Source organism: Charadrius vociferus, unplaced genomic scaffold (assembly GCF_000708025.1).
Source record: "Charadrius vociferus isolate BGI_N301 unplaced genomic scaffold, ASM70802v2 scaffold309, whole genome shotgun sequence".
NCBI classification, from domain to species: domain Eukaryota; kingdom Metazoa; phylum Chordata; class Aves; order Charadriiformes; family Charadriidae; genus Charadrius; species Charadrius vociferus.
In genome coordinates, this window is record NW_009661370.1 from 1619682 (window position 1) to 1638759 (window position 19078).

At 35.5% G+C, this 19078-nt stretch overlaps 1 protein-coding gene across 1 annotated transcript in view; it reads left to right on the plus strand.

Moving 5' to 3' along the window:
• FMN2 (formin 2) overlaps positions 1-19078 on the plus strand; it is a 162720-nt gene that overhangs the window by 104436 nt on the left and 39206 nt on the right. Inside the window, exons 12-14 of the mRNA XM_009893653.1 lie at positions 209-268; positions 448-568; positions 11570-11662. Coding sequence (XP_009891955.1) covers positions 209-268; positions 448-568; positions 11570-11662 — 274 coding nt within the window. The remainder of the gene's footprint in view (positions 1-208; positions 269-447; positions 569-11569; positions 11663-19078) is intronic.

The window sequence follows — 19078 nt, forward strand, 5'->3', positions numbered from 1 at the left end:
TGTTTTTTCAGGGTGTTTTTGAGGTTTTTTTGTTTGTTTGTTTGGGGTTTTTTGTTTGTGTTTGTTTTTTTACTGAAGGCACCAAATCAGCAAAGCATTTTCTGTACTTGACCGTAAATATTTCATTTCCTTGAATTTCTGATTTTTTTTTTTTTTGTCTTTTCAGTGACTATCAGTAACACAGCAAACTTTATTCTCTTCTATACAGGACAACAGCAGAAGTCTTCTATCTTACATTGTTTCATACTATTTGCGTAATTTTGATGAGGTGAGTGAGAATTAATTTTGCTCTTTTAAATTCAAGTTAAAAAAATCAATTTACTAAATTTCTCTTCTGCTGTATGAAATGAAGAAATGTGCACAAATATTCTTTGTGTTTTCAGTTATATATTTTAGTATATAAAAAAGTAATGAGCACTATGTAACTGTTTATTGTATTTTTGTCAGGATGCTGGAAAAGAACAATGCATCTTTCCTCTTCCAGACCCACAAGATCTCTTCCAGGCTTCACAAATGAAGTTTGAAGACTTTCAAAAAGATCTCCGCAAAATGAAGAAAGATTTGCGAGGTATTGAATGTAGATTAAGTGTTAACTATATGTTACCAACATATCCCTGCTGTTATTGTTTATATCATTTTGAGAATTAGATGATAGTATAAAAATAGTTGTGTATTTTTTGACTCCTCAATTACTATTTTGTTTCCTTAATTTGCTTTTTCATGACCATTCAGTCCAGCGAAGGGCAACCAAGATGATTGAGGGATTGGAGCATCTCCCTTATGAGGAAAGGCTGCGAGAGCTGGGACTCTTCAGCCTGGAGAAGAGAAGGCTGAGGGGAGACCTTATTATTGCTTACAAGTATCTAAAGGGTGGGTTGAAGGAGGAGGGAGCCAGACTCTTCTCGGTGGTTCCCAGTGACAGGATGAGGGGCAATGGGCACAAGTTGGAACATAGGAAGTTCCGTTCCAATACACGGAAAAACTTCTTTACAGTTTGGGTGACAGAGCACTGGCACAGGCTGCCCAGGGAGGTTGTGGAGTCTCCTTCTCTGGAGATTTTCAAAACCCGCCTGGATGCAGTCCTGAGTAATGTGCTCTAGGCAATCCTGCTTTAGCAGGGTAGTTGGACTAGATGATCTCTAGAGGTCCCTTCCAACTCTAAAAATTCCGTGATTCTGTGATTTAAGCAACAATTCATTGTTTTCTGTAGATAACCTGGAAGAGGTTATTAAGATAAACAACATCAAACCACTTAGGTTAAACCTTTTGTTTCAAAACCAAAGCAAAACAATAATTCTTTTTTTTTTTTTTCCAACTGATTTCAACAAGTCTTTCACCATAAAAAAACCTGTAAAGTGCTGGACCATGTCCATGACCGAAAAAGGTTGATAATCAGATTCGGATACTATCTAGCAGATAAAATAAATATATGGCATATTGTTAAAGGCAGGTTATTTCAACTGACTTTACTAAAAAATAATATGGAAAGAAATTACTTTTTTCTCATGCTTGTGGAATGATTTCTTTAAATGAACTCAACAAACTTAAAATAAGATGTATTTGCTAGACTTTAATAAAGAACAGGTATCATATGCAATACATTTCTTAATAACAGTGGGAAGTAAGCACTAAGTTTAAGTTAAGCAAGAGTACAGTTTGCACAAATGATGGCTAATACCATGATCTTCAGTATTTTTGCTAAAAGTCTCTGCTAGGCTGGGCAGGTATGTACTATTATGCTAAATCTTGGAAAGAAGGATTCAAATCAAGCAGTGAAATGACCTTTATATTTCTGTTGCCTTGCTGATTTTGAATGCCATGAATCCAGAGACCAAGGAATGGTTTGGTAAACTGTTAGCCTCTGGACAACCTAGAATAGAAGGTTCTCTATGAAAACAAAAAAGTAACATGATTACCAAACAATATCTTACCCTCCCTTCTTGCCTTTATCAAGCTTTCTGTTTAGATGTTTTAAAATTTATTCTAAACATTTAGAGGTAATATTTAAAGTTGTATCAAGGTCACTGAGTGCGATACTGAGGAGCAAACTGCAGCACCATCCATTTGCTGCCCTAAACAATCTAGGAGGCAAAAATCCCACAGTTCAGTCATGAAGATTTATTTTTATACTCCTTACAACTTTCAGATTATCTGAGAGCTAATCTTCAAGCTTGCACATGGAGCATAAAGATGCTTAGATTTGATTGAAAAAAGGTACTTGAATTCAGGCACATATTTACAAACATCCACGGGGGCAGACATTATTCCTTCAAGGTCACCAAAAATGTTTTTATATAGACAAAAGGCTAAATATTTTTAGATCAAGGTTGAAATTTTCACACAGGCATAAATCTTTTATGGAATAAATCCACATTGTGCAATGATCAAAGCAGGAGTTCTGTAAAAATGGAAATTACACGCTTTGCTCTGCCATCAGACGGCAGTTGAATTCTTTTTGGCCTTCCAGTCCAGCCCTTAGGCTGGAGTCTCTGTGGTCAGTCTGTTCTATAGTTAATGAAACTGAAGAATAACTGCAGACACCATTGCTCTTTTCCTAATGCCTTTGGTAGAAAGTCTTTGGGGAGAGCATCATCCCCCTTCTGCACCCTCTCCTGGATATGAAGCAACAATTTCAATACCAGTCTGCGGTCTCATTCATGACTTTCTTATCAGCCCTGCGTGATGCAAAACGCTTTGTGTTGGTTCTCTTTTCCAAAGAAAACTGTCACCCTAAATTAAAAATAGTTTGTGTTAAAAAATTTTATGACTGCAAGAGCATACATTAAAAATTCTAGGTATTCTAGGAGCTTGATTGCTGTAATGCTTTCAGCAAGACAGAATAGCCAGGTTTAATGCCAGCATTTTTAAAATAGAGTACAAGTTTTAGCTGAATGGATGAAATGACTTCAAAGTCATTTTCCTCTGCATTTAGTTTAAGGACACTACCAGATTTGCTAATGTGCATCTGGAACCTTATGAATTACTAGAGCTAGCAAGTGCCTTATTAAATGACTGAGCAGGAAGAAGGCTGCAGAATGCTGAGCAAATTCTGACAAAATACTAAATGATCCTCTCCTTTTGAAGTCAGTAAGGGTTTTGAGTATTCCTGGGAAATACTGATTATACTGATTATAGCTGAAACAGGTGCCCATGAATGTATTCCATTTTTATACTGAGCTGCAGACTGTAACCTTGGACCTATTTCATCATTAATTAGATGGAAAATATCATGAGAGGATGAATTTCCCCATTTTTATTTTTTTTTTTTTGGGGGGGGGGGGGGTTGCTTTGTTCTTTATCACTGAAAAACTGAAAATTGCACACAACATTGATGGAGACACTATCACCAGTTTAAGAGTATTCTGTCCATGTTAGTTTCAAATACCCTGCAAACCACGCACAGCGATATCATGCTTAGTACAATGGGGGAATGGGGTATTGGTTCACCCAGGAATGAAAACTTCTGAAGATATTTTATTTCCATCTTAAGAAACTTTCCATGATCATTTTTTAAAGGTAAACTACATCCCATAAGGATCCGTTCATAAAATTATGGGAATGCTTAAAAAACCCCCCAAAAACCCCCGAAACATAAAAAAAAAAAAAAAAAAAAACACCAAAAAGACAAAGTAGAGGAAGGTTATTATAAAAAAAAAAAAAGAAATTGTTTTGTAACCATAACAATAGCAGTTCATTCTAGCAATGCTGTATTTTTCCAGGGAAGAAATGCCCTTTTGGATGTGGAGGTTCTTGTCCATTTTTTAGTTTTTTTAGTTTTTATGAACTGTATACCTCGCAGTTTGTAAATGTTAGAAAAATAGTCTCTTCTAAGATTTCAGATTAAAAGTGTAAGTCCAAAAGACTTTCAGAAAGCATGCTGTGTGCCTGTTCCAAGATTAATGAGACAGAAATTTACAATTCTTCTTTTTTAATTTGGAAAAAAAAGCCTCCCTAAGATGATAGTGGCAGCTGCATTAACCATGTAATATCAAACTTGCAAATTGTTCAGTTTTGGTTTTGTTTTTTAAAAATAATATAGACCCCAGGGAAAAAGTTTATATAATAGATTTTTTCTTTTTTTTTTTTTTTTTAAGACAGAAGACCAATGAACAGGTAGATCCTTTTACTAACAAACCAAGTGAGTTTGGCTTTATCTGTTGCTCCCAGATTTCACAGCTCTCCAGGATTCTCACTTTAGCCTTTTTGACTTCAGTGACATATAGTTTCTTAAGCAACTTGATCTGCTTTTGATCTCTCCTGGCTGTCAGCAACGTTCCTTGATGCAGTCATGCCAAGCAATGACTTCTGTTCCTATGTCATTCCACAGAAGAAACTTTAGCACTTGCCACATGACTTAAATCAACTCACCATGTAAAGAAAATTGGGCATTCGGGGTCACAAGAGCAGTGCATGACTCTCACTGATTAGGACCTGTGTTGTATATCTATTATTATCAGTATATTTATCTAGATACTTCAGAATGCTAGAGGTGGGGCAGAAAGATGTGGAATATGTGTATTGAATCAGTTAATATTTTAATCCTCTCTGCTCTGACATTCTCTGGAGGTGCAATTGTGGTTTAGGAAAATGTTGGCCTTGTGGACCATGAAATTCTTCAAGACGTATATTTAGCTTAGGAAAGAACGAGGACACTAAAATGGCAGAGAGAGTTACAGTATTTACGAAGCACTTACGGCAAGTTAAAACTGTTTAGAAGCTGTTCTTTAGCTACACATTAACATTTTAACTTTACAATAGTAAGTTTATTCTTGCAAATCAAAAACTAATTCATCAGTTGTCACTTACTGCAAAACTTTCACTGAAGCTCAGCTAAAACAGAATTAGAAACAATGTCAGGCAGAAAATAAATGATTAGTAGAATTTTGAAGAGATGAATAATACCATATAAAGCAGACTGCTATAAAATCCAGTTGAAGTCAGTACTTGTTTATATGTCATAATGTTGTCATATGTAATATCTTTGAAAACTGATTACAAGTAACAATTATTATAGTTAAATATTATTTTTGTAGTGATGCTTTCTTTTCCTACTGTGAGTGTTTATAACTCACTCAAAAGTCTCCCTCGATAAGAAGCTGGGCTGTGTGGCCCAGTACATCTCTCTGGTTTGGAATAAATGTGACTGAGATTGTTTATAAAGTGTTAAGCATTTGCAGAACATTTTGTATTTTAAAAAGTATGTTCCAAGAAAAGCCCCACAGTAACTTGGAAAAATACACATTCCCAATTTTTTCTCTGCTTCTTACAGTTACCTAAAATTATCTATTCAGCTTGGATCTGCTAGTTGTAGAACTGGTATGTGTTCTTGGGTTTAATACCTGCTGTGTAAAACAGAGCATTGGAAATACCATATTGTGCAATAGAAAGACTTTTGAAAGTTGAATTTGGGGTGGTGTCAATGTGGGACAGAGGGAGATGGGGTAGTAGTAGGCACCTTATGCTTTGACACATTATGATTTCTTTCTCGCATAGATATCTCATAACTATTTAGCTTTTGACAAACCATTCCTCTTGCCTCAGTAAATGATTACCCCTAAAACCTAGAAAGGGGCCCCAACCCTAAGAGTGCAGTCAAGCTGTATTTTGAGGTGGAATTTTCCTCTTTGTGGCCAACTCTGTGTGTGGGGCACATGGATAAGATTGCATCCACTGTTCGTTCTTTCACAGGTAAGATTAATGTTTGCAGGCTAAAATAAAAAAAAAAAAAGAGCACCGTTCTATTTGCACATCATCCCCTCTCTCTCACACACACATATCTTCATATATCTTCATATTCACAAAATGCTCTGTTTCCATCACAGTTCTGGTTATGGGGCTAAGACTTCAGCAACATTTCAGTGCCACTTCTTGATAAGGAACAGGAACAGTGTTAATTTCAACTTCAATTAATGAAGTTAAGCAGCCTAAGCCATTTAGGGTCCCACTGCAGATGGCAGAAAAGGAAGGGATTGCTCTCCTGAAATTGATTGTCCACTCCTAAAATAGAGTGCTAAGGAATTCATTGTCTCACCAAAAACTTTCTGTTTTAAGATACTTTGAAGTGTCTGTGTTTCTGTTATTCTGTCAATAGTTTTGATATAAAAGGGAATTAAGATTTTTTCACTCTTAAGAAATAGGTCTCTTTTTTTTTTTTTTTTTTTTTTTTTTTACATGACCCGTAGATCCTTATTCTGGTGAAAAGAGATTCCTTCAGTCTTTATACTTAAATGCCAAATATCTCAGGGTAATTATTAACAAAATTTTACAGCAACATTAGTGGTTTTGGTCAATCCTACAGTTATCCATACAGTCTGCCTTTACAGAAACAGCCATTGCTTTAATCAAATTAAATCTTTACTTTGGCCTACCCATTAACAGCTGTGCATCCACAAATTCTAGCTGTTTGTTCAGCTACCACTGAAAGGGTTAATTGCTGCAGCTATGCAGCATGCAGACTCCTAAACCTAAACCAGATGTAAACTAAAGCCAGGTTTTCAGTCAATCTGTGAGTCATATTTTACTGTCCTTAAAACTCCAAACAAGGAGCTGTCTATGGAAGCCCTTGAAGACTCAGCAGTTCTTAGTGTAAGTCTTTACAATTCCAAAAAAATAAATAAAAGAAAATTAAGAGGTCTTTCTGTACTTGTGGCCGAGTTCATCAGAGTTTATCTTTTGATGAAGCCAGTATTGTTTCCTTTTGGTAGAGTCTAAGCTTTCTTTTAAAGTAACAGGTTGCAGCCGTAAGGAATCCAGAAAGCACTGAGGAAGTTGTGAAAACAGTGTAAAAAAAAAAGTATGCTGTTACATACTTTTCAGGCAAGTAGTAGATAGGCACATCTTCTGTGGGAGTCTGAGTACTCAGAACCTCTGAAAATTAAGGACATCATTTCAAAACTTCCTTAAAGACTTAAAAACAAATAGTGTATCAAATCTCAGGCCAACTTGTGCTCTCGAGTATCTTAAACAATCTTGAAAATCCACTTAAATTCTACAGGACTTCTGTAGATAAGTATGTGATTTCAGAAGTAGTTAACTAAAACAGCCTAATGGACTCATCCAAGATAATTCACAGTTCCACTTGCTTTCTTATTGTGTTTTTTTGGTGTGCTTTTCTTGTTGTTGTTTTGGTTTGGGTTTTTTTTAATGTTTTGAGGGTGTTGAAAGAAAAATCATGATGCCCATTATTATCCTGACCAAAGACAATACAGTAAGCCTGAGGAGCAGCTGATCAGCTGCTCACACATTTTGTTCAAAAAGGCGTATTTTAGGATTAGAAGAGGTTAGTGCTTCCAAGGGCTAAAATCTAGTATCCAACAGAGCCAGTTGGGGAACATGCATTAAAAAGAGATTCTGAATCTCAAAAACTTTATTTTTCTCTTTTTCAACAAAGTAAAGCAACTATTTTTGATACTGAGACTGAGTGCATTTTAGACCACTTACCAGAATCACTTACTGAAACTGTTAGTACAATGTACAGAATGTTTTGTGACTTTTCTATTCTTTTTCTGTTTCTTAACTAATATTGGTTGTTGTGAAACTGTATACAGTTTTTGTAAATTGACCTTAAATTAAAAGAAGAGGGTGAGCACGCTAACGCTTCAAAAATGGCAATTAATTGCATTTTAATATGGAAATAGAGAATGAAAGGAGATTCTTGAGATACTGGATACAGCTGGGATTGCGTTTTTTTTAAATCTCTAAACTGGTTTTCAACACAGTTTTTTACACCAATTTGCAGATCAGGAGCATTTGAGAGACCTGTGTATGTACGGGCAAAAAGTTACCAGTTTGGATTGCCCAAAATTTAGAAGGTCCTACCACAAGAATCCATTTGTATTGCTTCTCTGGAAAATTAGTCTTCTGCAGCATATGATGTTAGAGAGGATAGGAAATGAGATGGACTTTTGGTCTCTTCTATTGCTGAGATATTGCTTATACGTTAATACTCATTTTTGAGGACTGGAGAAGAGGTGTCTGCCCACGCCAACTCCTGCTGAGTGTTTGAGATCTTTGGAAGGTATAAGATCAGTGCATGAAGAGTGGATATTCAAGATTACAGGGAACTGAAGATTTCACCCTGCTAAAAAGCAATATGAAGAAGTTTTTGTCTTGCTTTATTCCCGTTTGGGCAATTCCAGGTTGTGAGATAAGCTTCTACCTAGTGCTTGGCTTTTGTGACTGCCTCCATGACCCTCACTTGTGATGCCTTAAATACCTTTCAATTATTTCATTATAAGAAATTTTCAAATCTGCTTAAAGTAAACTCAGATTAGGAATACACTAACTTCGTCTACGTTTTTCAGTTGTGTACGTCTCCCAAGGTGTGAGAATAATGGAACCTGTGAGAACTGGGGTGATAACAGAGCAAGTTTTGAGCCTGTTATCAAAAAAGAGACAAGCTTTTGTTTCAGATGAAATGTTTACAAACTCATCACAGCAGATCCCCTTTGCCACATATTCCTTTGATATCTGGGATGTTTAGCTGGGCTGTTTTATGGAGAGAAGTGTGTTTGAGTATGAAGCTGAGGGGGGAAAAAAAATTCAAATATAGAAGCCTGTTGGTATTCTCACATACTTGGGTTTTTTTTTTTTTTGCATATTTCACATCCACATTGCTTAGAAGTTATTAAATACACTTGTGAAACATTTATTCAGTATCTTATTGACTTGGGCAGAAATACTGGTAACTGCCAAGTGTTTATGTTCCTTTCATATGATTGACACTTTAATTTCTTCAGTTACAGTGAGGAATAACAATACCTCATCCAAATAGTGGGGTATTATACTCTGGTGACAAATTATGGAGTATCACAAATGAGTGCTGTGTCTAACAGGTTGTGCAAGGCGACCACAATTCCGGTCGTGGTGCTCTGGAGAACTGGGAAACTTAGAAGACCTTACAGGCCTGTTAATTCTGTAATGAAGGAAGCATCTGATGAACTAGTTTGTTTTAAGCATCATGATACTGATATTAGTATGGTAATGATGACAGCTTCTGTCCTATTTTTAAAGGTTGGATGCTACACATGATATCTTACCTTCTATAAAACAAAAAAAAAGAAAGGAGTTTTTCCCCATTTTCTTTTGTTTTACAAGTGACTTAAACATCTTTTGCAATTCAGGAATAAGGTCAAAAATAGACATGTACTACCATTCTTCTGAACATCACTGACTTTAGTCTTCTAATGGGAGGGGGGGAACGAACAAAAAAAACCTCAACCAAAAACTGGAGAAACAAAGCTATCATTAACTGGACTCGCTTTCCCCCGCCCCACATATGCAGACAAACAAATCAACCACGGAAGAGTTTCCAGTATCTGAATGGTTAAAGAACAGACATTTCATTCTGACAACATTACATGTTTTTCTTTTCCTTATCAAGTTGAATATAAAGGATAGCATATCCCTGCAATTCCTTATAGACTTTGAAAAGGCACTGCTTCAGGCTATTGGCATGGGTATGGGCTAAGATTTTTGGTGGATAAATGTCTTCATAAGATCTATACTTCTCTCAAATCAGCTGACACATCAGGAGTTCATTGTGAGCTGCAGACATTAATGCAAGAAAGTGTAACGTTGTACTTCTGTGAAGAATATGTAATATGTATTCTGGGAAAATGTATGGAATTTGGGTGATATTGAATGTTATGGTAGGTTCTATAGCATCTTTCAGCTCTGCCATTTATTTCTGAATAGGAGAAAAGAATGATAGGAATTCTATATGTCGCCATCAGAATGTGTTCCTTTGCAGAAGAGTACATAACTTCTGTATTTTTTTTGTCTATCATACGCTGTAAGAAAATTCATTGTCATTTGGATCCCCTCCCCTATTTCACGTGTTGACTAATGTTTGTTTAAGAATCTGCAAGATAATTTGGGAAATTTGGGAATGTGGTTCTGTTCATACTGTTTTATATGGAATTTTAAAATTTTCTTTTCTGAGGTTATCAACACACCTTGATATTTTTATCGTAATTTTTAGACATAGCAAAAACATCAGCACAGGAAAGGAAAGTTAAGTCATTGTACATTTACAATCTGTAAGTTGACTGACAGTAAACACCTGTTTATCAAAGGAACAGATTCTGTTCTCTTCCATTCTGAAGGAACAGGTTTCTCCAACCTTAGAAATATTTCGCATACAGCATTAATTCCACTTCCATATTTGACTTGGCATATGACAATGTTTTACAGGCTTGCCCATGTGACTATATTTGTGGGGTTTTGGGGGGGTGTTTGTTGTTTTTCATGTTTTTAAATATTGCTTCATAAGCACTGTTAACTGTTTCATTAAATATATTAATGTTATTTTGTTTTCCCTAAAAATATGCTGGTACTTATTTCTATTTTGCTCTAAGCTTAAAAAAAAATATTAAAAGTTGAAATTGTTATTGTCACACCCTGGCTTTACTCTACCTGTGTGGAGTTGCCAATTATTTAATTCAGCCTCCTTTTCTGTATATGAGACTGCAGTACTCATCTGTAGATATTTAGATTGATGCAATTCTAGACATCCTTTACATTTAAAGGAGATAATTATGATAGTATGTTCTGCTGTTTCAAAATCTTCTTTTTAATGTCTAACTAGTCTTCTGTATTTAAAGACATAGTAATAATCCTGTTTTGCTGAAAGAAACCCTGGAGAGTAAACAAGGAAAATACTTTTTTTTTTTTTTTTCCTTTTTTTTAAAATGTTTCACTTTTACTGGAAATTTTGAGGCAGAAGCAAGCAGGATTCATTTCTGTTGAATGATGGGAACTTATCATAGCCTAAAGAGATTTCCCCTCTAGTGGAAATCAGAGCTTAACATTCTTCTGAAGTAGTAGGGTCAAGCCTTCTGTTGCCTCAAACTAAGTTAGCTTGGATAATTGGTGGAAGGATGATGGTACCACCTCACCAATGAATAATCTGTGTCAGGGCTGCTTCAGGCTCCAGTTTCTCTGTCCTAGTCTCCAGTGCAGTAAGAACCAAGCTGTCCTGCTCCACAGTCTCTCATAGAGTTCAAACCACAATACCTGAACTCTTACATTCTTTCACTTTAATATTTTTGACTATTACTTTTGAACAATGCAAGACAGTTCACTACATCTGTGGTTTTAGCAGGTATCAAACCCTCATCTGTCTTTACTCACTAAATTAACATCCTTCCTGCAATTTGGGGCAGGTTTTGCACCTGAACTTTGTTTTGATTCAGGCACTGTTGCCTGGCTCCAGGTATATCAACACAGCCTAGGGTCTGAGTTTGTAATGTTGTTCCCATACATTTTTCAGCCCCTTAAATTTGTCTTCCTCCTTCAAGACAATTAAATAATTGTGTTAATTATTGTTACCACTCATTTAAATTAACACCCTGGCCACAAGTTTTCTGTATATTTTGGTCAAAAAACATTTGTCCGGGAACTTAACTGTTCCTGAATATTTTATCATAGTGTTTGTACTTGATGTAGTGTTTGAGGCATATATTCCAGCAGTTTCACTGACTATGCATTAATTTAAGTGTGTCTTTTACCACAGTATGCAGATCCATACTATCTGTCATCCTAAACTAATCTGTTATTTCAATTTCAGTATGTGAGACAGAAGCAGCAAAAGTTTATCAACTATCACTAGAAGAGCACCTCCAGCCTTTCAAAGACAGCATGGAGCAATTCATTAGTCAAGGTAAATAATGAAATGTCACTTAACCTTTTCATGACATTTCAAAGGAAAGTTATGGGAACAATGTTTATACGTTGTGGGAAAGGGACTGTTTATTTTGGCATCATAGAAAGATGTGGATTAGTTTAATCAGATGCTACACAGTTCTAAAAGATTTGCAAAATGATTCTGTTGTACTGTAGGTGACTCAGTCTCTTTTGCATGACAGCAAAGACAAATGCTCTTGGCTTGAGTGCATGATCTTCTGATAAGTTCAACATTCCAGTAGAAAACAATTTTACAACCTGTGTTCCTTGAAAAATTATTGAAGCTGGATCTGTTTCATTAACTTCTTTCCAAAGAGATAATTCTTTTGTATGCGCCAAAAACATGGAGTAAGCATAGCAAAAGTAGTTAAAGGTTTTCCAGATATAAGGCAAATCCATATGAAATACTTGGATGTGATTAGTGGAAAACACTGCAAGTGAAAATATATTAGAAATATCCATGATGAACTTGCATCCTGAGTGCTAGAAAGAAAACACTTTAAAACTGAATAGACTATGCTTCCACTGCTTCTTTCGCGAGACTCTATGAGGAGGTATGGACAAGTTTAATGTTTGATTAGGGGTATATCAGAGCATCTCTTGAAATACTACTCTGAAAGCATATACTCTGTATTGACCAATTCACTTTTTGATACAAGTTAGAATTCGACGCATTAGGGTGGCAATGGCCTTATGAGTACACCAATGAAATTTTAACTTTCTTGACCGCTTTGCTGCTCCTGCTGGTTTGATATTGCATTTTATAATAGAAGACAGGCCTGTTATCTCCTGAACAGGTAAGTTATGTGAAAAGTCTAGTGCTGATTCAATGGAGCTGTCAGTAATTGGGTAGCCTAGAGCTGTGTTAATGAGCTATCTTATATAGAAATAATTATTAACTGAATATGCGTTATGTTTGAGAGGCCAGTCAGGCATGCATTTATCTCTGCTTGGTTAGAATATCCAAGATGACCATCTATGCGAACTTTGTAAGTGGAGTTACATATGTTCTAGTATATACTGATCCATGCTATAGGACTCTCAATTACAGTGAATATATTCAGCAAACACACCATTTTAAAACATCAAATGTGAACTGATGTTTTCTAAGACAAATGTCTATTAGCCAAACCTGGCAAACAGGATGTTGTCTCCAGCAATAGTACGTATGAACTGCTTTAAAACTGGATTCTGATTATGTACGTGACATAAATGCTACATTTGTGGCATGATTAAACATGTAGCAAGTGTTTTACATTAGGTTTATATTATTATTTATATAGATAGATAGGGTACAATCAAATCACAAGTTGGTCTGAAAGAGATCACTAATGGTGTACTGTAAATCATGCCATATGTTTGCATATTAACCTTAATAACAGAGTAAGAAATCAAACATGAGGATTAAATTTCATCAGACATATATCTGTTAAATTTCTTTCACTTCATTTAGAGACCATTCTTTCAGAAGTATCTGACTTTATACTTTAGCTTACTTTATGATTTCTGATTATGACTTTCAGAGCATAATTATATATAAGCTATATAGTAATCTGTTCTGTTTTTGCAAGGACACGTGATTTCCTTTCTTGATTATGTGTCTGTAGGAAACAACAACACTTTTAGGAAAGTGAGGAAAAAGAGAAAAAAAAAAAAGAGAAAAAGAAATGCATCTCATTGATTAAGAATTTTGCTGTGTTCCCATGTTAACAGTGGATATTGTCGGGTGGTTGACAAAAGGAGAAACCCACAATGTCATTAAAAATATCATTGTCACATTTTAATGAAAATAATTGGAAATGTGTATTGTGAACACAGTGGACTGTGACTAAACAATTTCTACATTTATTTAAAACTGTAAGGCATATTGTGCAGAATTCTGTCCCAGTGTAAGAGAGACAAAGGTTAACATATAAGAAAAAAGAATCCCTGGTTAAGTTCCAAAAATAAAGTAATTTTAAATACCTTTCATTATGAAATCCTTTGTTTTTACTTCATGGGATTGAATTCAGACTTGAAAGAGGCCATGTTTAAAGCAGGATTTCTCTTTCCTGTTCAGTGTTTGACAGGCTTTTGATCTAGATATTTTTTCTAAGGGCTTTTGTTGTTTATGTAGACATAATCGATGAGTCTTTTCAGCTAGACTGCACACATGATCATTTAGAAAAACAGAGGGACAATTCTTGGCACCTTTTGGGGATTTGTGTTTATATAACATATGCTCTGGGCAAAGAAAAATCAAGCTTTAAGTTTTTATCTTTTCAAGTTCCAGTTTCTCTAAAGTTAGAAAAACTTTTAACTTATAATTCAGATGAAAAGCATTTTTCATAGGGTTGAATAATTTGGCATGTTTATATGATGCTTTTTCAGAGTAGATAATGGGACCCAAAAGTTCAAATAGCTAGTTATTTACAGCATGTTCACTTATACTTGTTGCTAGCAGCTAAAATGGAAAATGGTTTCCCCATAGGCAAGAAAACTTGGACATCAAATTAAATATCCTTGGCAAGGGGTTAGAAAGGCACTGCTTTATAAGAATAGTTACTGTCTGGCACTGATACATAACTTTGAACTAAGTTGCTGTAACTAGTCTAGCTGACTTACTATCAGTGTATTAATAAAAACTTCTTTTAACATTAACACTTTTATTAGATTGATCAGAGACAAAAAAAGTTGTATATTACTAGCTTACTTGTAAAGATTATTTCATTCAAAAGATAAAGAAGGGGAAGAGGGAAAAATGTGTTGAGTTGTAACATTTTAGATGAAAATGATAGTGGTATATATGATTGAGGCTGTTCAGTGTTTGCCTTGCCAGCCTAGACAGTAGGCTAAATAATCAGTATATTAATTAAAATATGCAAATTAGTGAAAGGATGCCAGTCTTTTTTCTGATGAACTTTCGTTCTCAAGAATCATTCTTAAAGTGATTATTCTACTTAACAGAAGATAGAACTACCTGTCCTATCATCTCTACGCTGGCTTAGTGGATATTTGCAAGTGTGCTTTATTTTATGCATTTGATTTCTCAGGGTCTATGTGCCTCAAAACCTCCAAGGTAATCTTCCCTGTTTTCCCATGTTTGCTGTCCTCTTTTTGGGTCCACATGCTGCAAATCATCAATTATAAAGTATATAATGTGCTGCTTCTGTTTTCACAAATGTTAATAGTTTTTTTTTCCTGAAATCCTCCATAGCCACAGAATTTAAAAAGAAAAAAAAAAAAAGACGTACTTCAAAAAAGGAGCTTGGAGAGAAACTGTCAGGAAATACAAGGCTTTTAAAAATTGTATTGTTTTGTTTTTTATGTATTTCCAACCATTTCTTTAAGGGTTTTCAATACTTGAGTACTATAAAATATAAGCATGAAATTTAGTAGAGCAAGGGTCCTTTTCCAATGAAAAATTATTCAGACCAAATGGTAGGAATTTAGAAAGTACTATTTGCATCCCCCCAATATAGGTTATATATTCACTAAAGTTTTCTGTCCTTGAGTTACTACACACAACTTATCACAATTTGAATAAGAGAGATTGTAAAGGAAAACACTATTTGGGAACCTTGTCTCCTTTGTTCTCTACGTAGTTGTGGATAGATGGGGGCACAAAAACATCAGAGATCACATCCAGCAGTTTAGAAAGCGTCAGAAATCATTTCTTTTCCTAGGAGTAATGTGTCTGATACAACAGATGGTGGGGAAATACTGAGGGTGCTAATCATCATGCAATTTGTAGAGGAATTTCATTAGCGGTTAGTAATCCTTCAGCCTTGTCCCCACTTGATAGGATAGCCAGCTCATGTTAAAAGTATTGTGTGTGTATGAACCACAAATGAGTCTCAGTCCCCAAGTTTTAACTGTGGTTAACTTTGCATTGGGAAATGGTCTTTGGGTGTTTGCTGTCAGGACTCCAGCTAGGCTATGCATTCTTTTCAGCCTGAAAAGGCAGGAAACTTATAATAGGAGGCAGCAACCATCGCTCCCTTGGAAAAGTAAGTCTGGTTAGGGAACTGGGAAAAGCCAATCTGTTGGAATCACAGCTTTTCCACTGAAATTCTCTAAATTGTGCAAATGTTGCAGACTTCAAATCTGAGCAAGTCATCCATTACATTCAGAAGCCAAACCGATATCATTACTTTTAGACTTCAGAAAAAGCGTCATGGTGTAGGAAATTTAAGCGCTAGAATGCATTGTTTGTAGAAGAAGTAAAAACATAATTTTCTGACGTTTAACTAGTTAATGTAAAAACATTGCGAACAATTCCAGTATGATTGTAAGTTTGGGAGTACAAGGTAACCCTTCAACCTTTGGTTCCTTCTAGTCTTGTTTTGCAAAATTCTGCAGTTCTGCTCTTGTTAGTGAATGTCAGCCCCAGGTTTCATTCTGCTAGACCCAAGAATACAGACTCTTCTCCAGACCCAATTTCTAGCCACATCCTCATGATCTTGCCAAATAAAGATGCTAAAATTGTCCTCTTGGGTGAACTGTCTGTAACCATCTCCTCCTTTTGCCAGGAAGAGCATTCAGGAATCCAGTTTCCAAACCATTAGTAAATGAACATATAAATCACAAAGTGTGTTGTATTTATTGCTGTAGCTGCAATCAGATAGTTGGCCGTGACTTGTTCTTTTAGGTCAAGAAGCAAAAGGCTGTGCATCATCAAATGATGGATTTTGAATGAGACTAAGGCATCGGACTGAATCTTGGATGGCTGGGTTCAGTTCCTGGCTCCAGAACTACTGTAGATGATTGCGAAATGAATGCTGCTAGGGTAATCTTAATTCTGGCATTTTCTACCCCAGAATGATTGATTTTGCAGATTCCATTTTCTTTAAATGTTGATTTTATAATTTGATTAATATAAGGGAGAACATAACACTACTTCATAATTTTTCTAAAAATAATTTGAGAAAATATGACTAAAACATCATTAGGAAGATATACAAATAAATGTTTTTCTTATTAAAAAAATGCACAGAACATTAAGGGGTTGGATATTGGTAGATTTATGTGGAGACGTACACTTTAAATATTATTATTATCAAAATATAGTCATTACTAAGATCAAAAAAAACCCCGGTATTTTTCATTTTAGAAGAAAATGTTGGAGGGATATGAAGAGTGAGCAACATAAAGTCACTAGAACAAAAGATGCAGGAATTCACACTTAAACAAATTAATTCCATGAATGTTTAGACTTTTATGTTAGTATTCTTTTTGTTGGATTATTGAAAGAGCTTTTAAAACTTGTTCTTTGAGTGCTGAAAGTATTTTTTTTTAATCTTACACTGACATCTTAATGCTAATAAATAATTTAACGTCAGTATTGTATAAACTTGTCCCTACCTCAGATGTCAGCACTTCCACTGGTGTGCATTATTACATAATAATCCTAATTCAGATTGTGTTGTATTTGCAGCACTAAACAGGCTTCACTGAATCGGACTCACCTTGCCTCGAAGTCCATTAAAGGCCAAACCTTTAGACTGGGGCTGGCGGCTGTTTGTGCCTTGTGCCAGGACCTCATTTAATAGTTTTTGTAGACATCAATACAATGATTGCAGACAATGCAGGTGTGGTAGAGTAAAAAAGGTATTTGGGCATCACTTGGGAACAGATCAATGCATGAGCGTCACAACTGCATGATACGAGTCATCCACCCAAAAATATTCTGAATAAATGCAGCAGATTACTGAAATTGCCAAAAACCTTGTGGATAGTTAGGAGGGAAAAATTAATTCACATTTTAAATCTCTTCTCCAGTAAAATTAAAAATGTGTTCAAATAACATTGATTTTACTGCATAGTTCTTGGGATGGAAAAGGAAAAATAAGAGAACGACGTTAAAGCTTAAGTAAGAGTATTTATCTCCTTCATTGGCCCTAATCCCTATGGCATGACATGTTCTCCAGTACTGCGGAGTCCAGGCTCACAGCTAACAGCCTTCCTTTTAAATCAGGCCTGAAATCTCTTGCAATATCTTTACTGTACCTAATAACATATATTTAGTCCTAGGTATGCTAGTTAACTGAATGGCTGTTCAGCGGTTGGTCCTGACCTGACACCTTTGAGCAGTGTAGGATTTTAGAATCAGTAGACAGGAACACAGGGTGAGGAGCTCAAAGCAGAACATCAAATACAATGTATTTTATTTCTGTGAATGCAACATATGATAACATTATTGTGAGTAGTCGCTGAATGCACATAACTAAGTATGTTGGTGTGATTTTTTTTTTAATTTTTTTTAACATGTTGGGTCTGGGTCCCATTTCTCCCTCTATTCAGCTGACAGCAGATGTCATCTTTCAAAGGGTGGCAAATAACCTGTCTTCTTACCAGACTGCTGCCTGAGATGGATTAAAAGAGGACACAAATAACAAAATGTGGAGTTCACATCTTGAAACACAGCATGTATAATGAGTAGATTGGACTTGTGCTGATGTTTTTTGTTGTTATTATTAATTAATATAGTTATTAATTGAAAAGTCAGTCTCCTTTTATAGAGTCTGTTGTTAAGTTTAATTTTTTTTTAGCAAAGAACAACTTTCAGTGCTCATGTATTCACTGAGAGTTTAAGCTGTAGTTCCATGGATACTGGTCTTAATCTATGGGGCTAGCACGTAATTTGAGTTGCTCCTGTTGTGTGAGAGTGTGAAGTCACTGCAAAGTGCAATTGGTTGGAATCAGTATAAATGTTTACCTGTTTAACTTAACACAGGTGTTGAAAAAAGTGGAACAACATAATTGGGAAAATGTCCAGCATATTAGCTGTTCTATCCCCAGTTATCTTCAAGAAACTGGAATCTGAATGAAGTATTTAAATGGTCTTTATCATGTATGCAAGAAAATCTTAGAAAATGGGGGAGAGCGGTGGGTATTCTTCATGCTCACAACCTTCTATGAATTTGTCATAGGAAATGCAGGAGGATGTAAAATTCTTGCTAGGATTCCCAGAAGAAATACTGCTTTTTGCTCTTTGCAAAGCTTTCTTAGCCTGAATGTACCCGATAATAAACCATCCAAATGTACTTGGATCTTTGTTCAGTGTAAATAGAAATTCTCAAAACTATAGCAACATAGCTGTAATGACTCATTGAAAAGGTATTGTATCTGTCAAAAAAGCCCCAACAAAACTGGCTCCACTTGAAAGTTAGTGGAAAGCACATTCATAGCTAATTATAAAAAAATACTAGTTAACACTTTAAATAAAAAGAGAGGAAAAAAGCAAAAAGATTTAGGACATAGACAAGCAGATGAAAGGATTCTCGTTGCCTTCCATCTGAGATTACTCAGATGCATCCCTGTATTCAATTACCTGAGAAGATGTGATATTCCCTTAAGAGAGATCAGGAGATCAGAAGGGATGGCAGTTTCGTGCATCTTCTTACTCATAGCC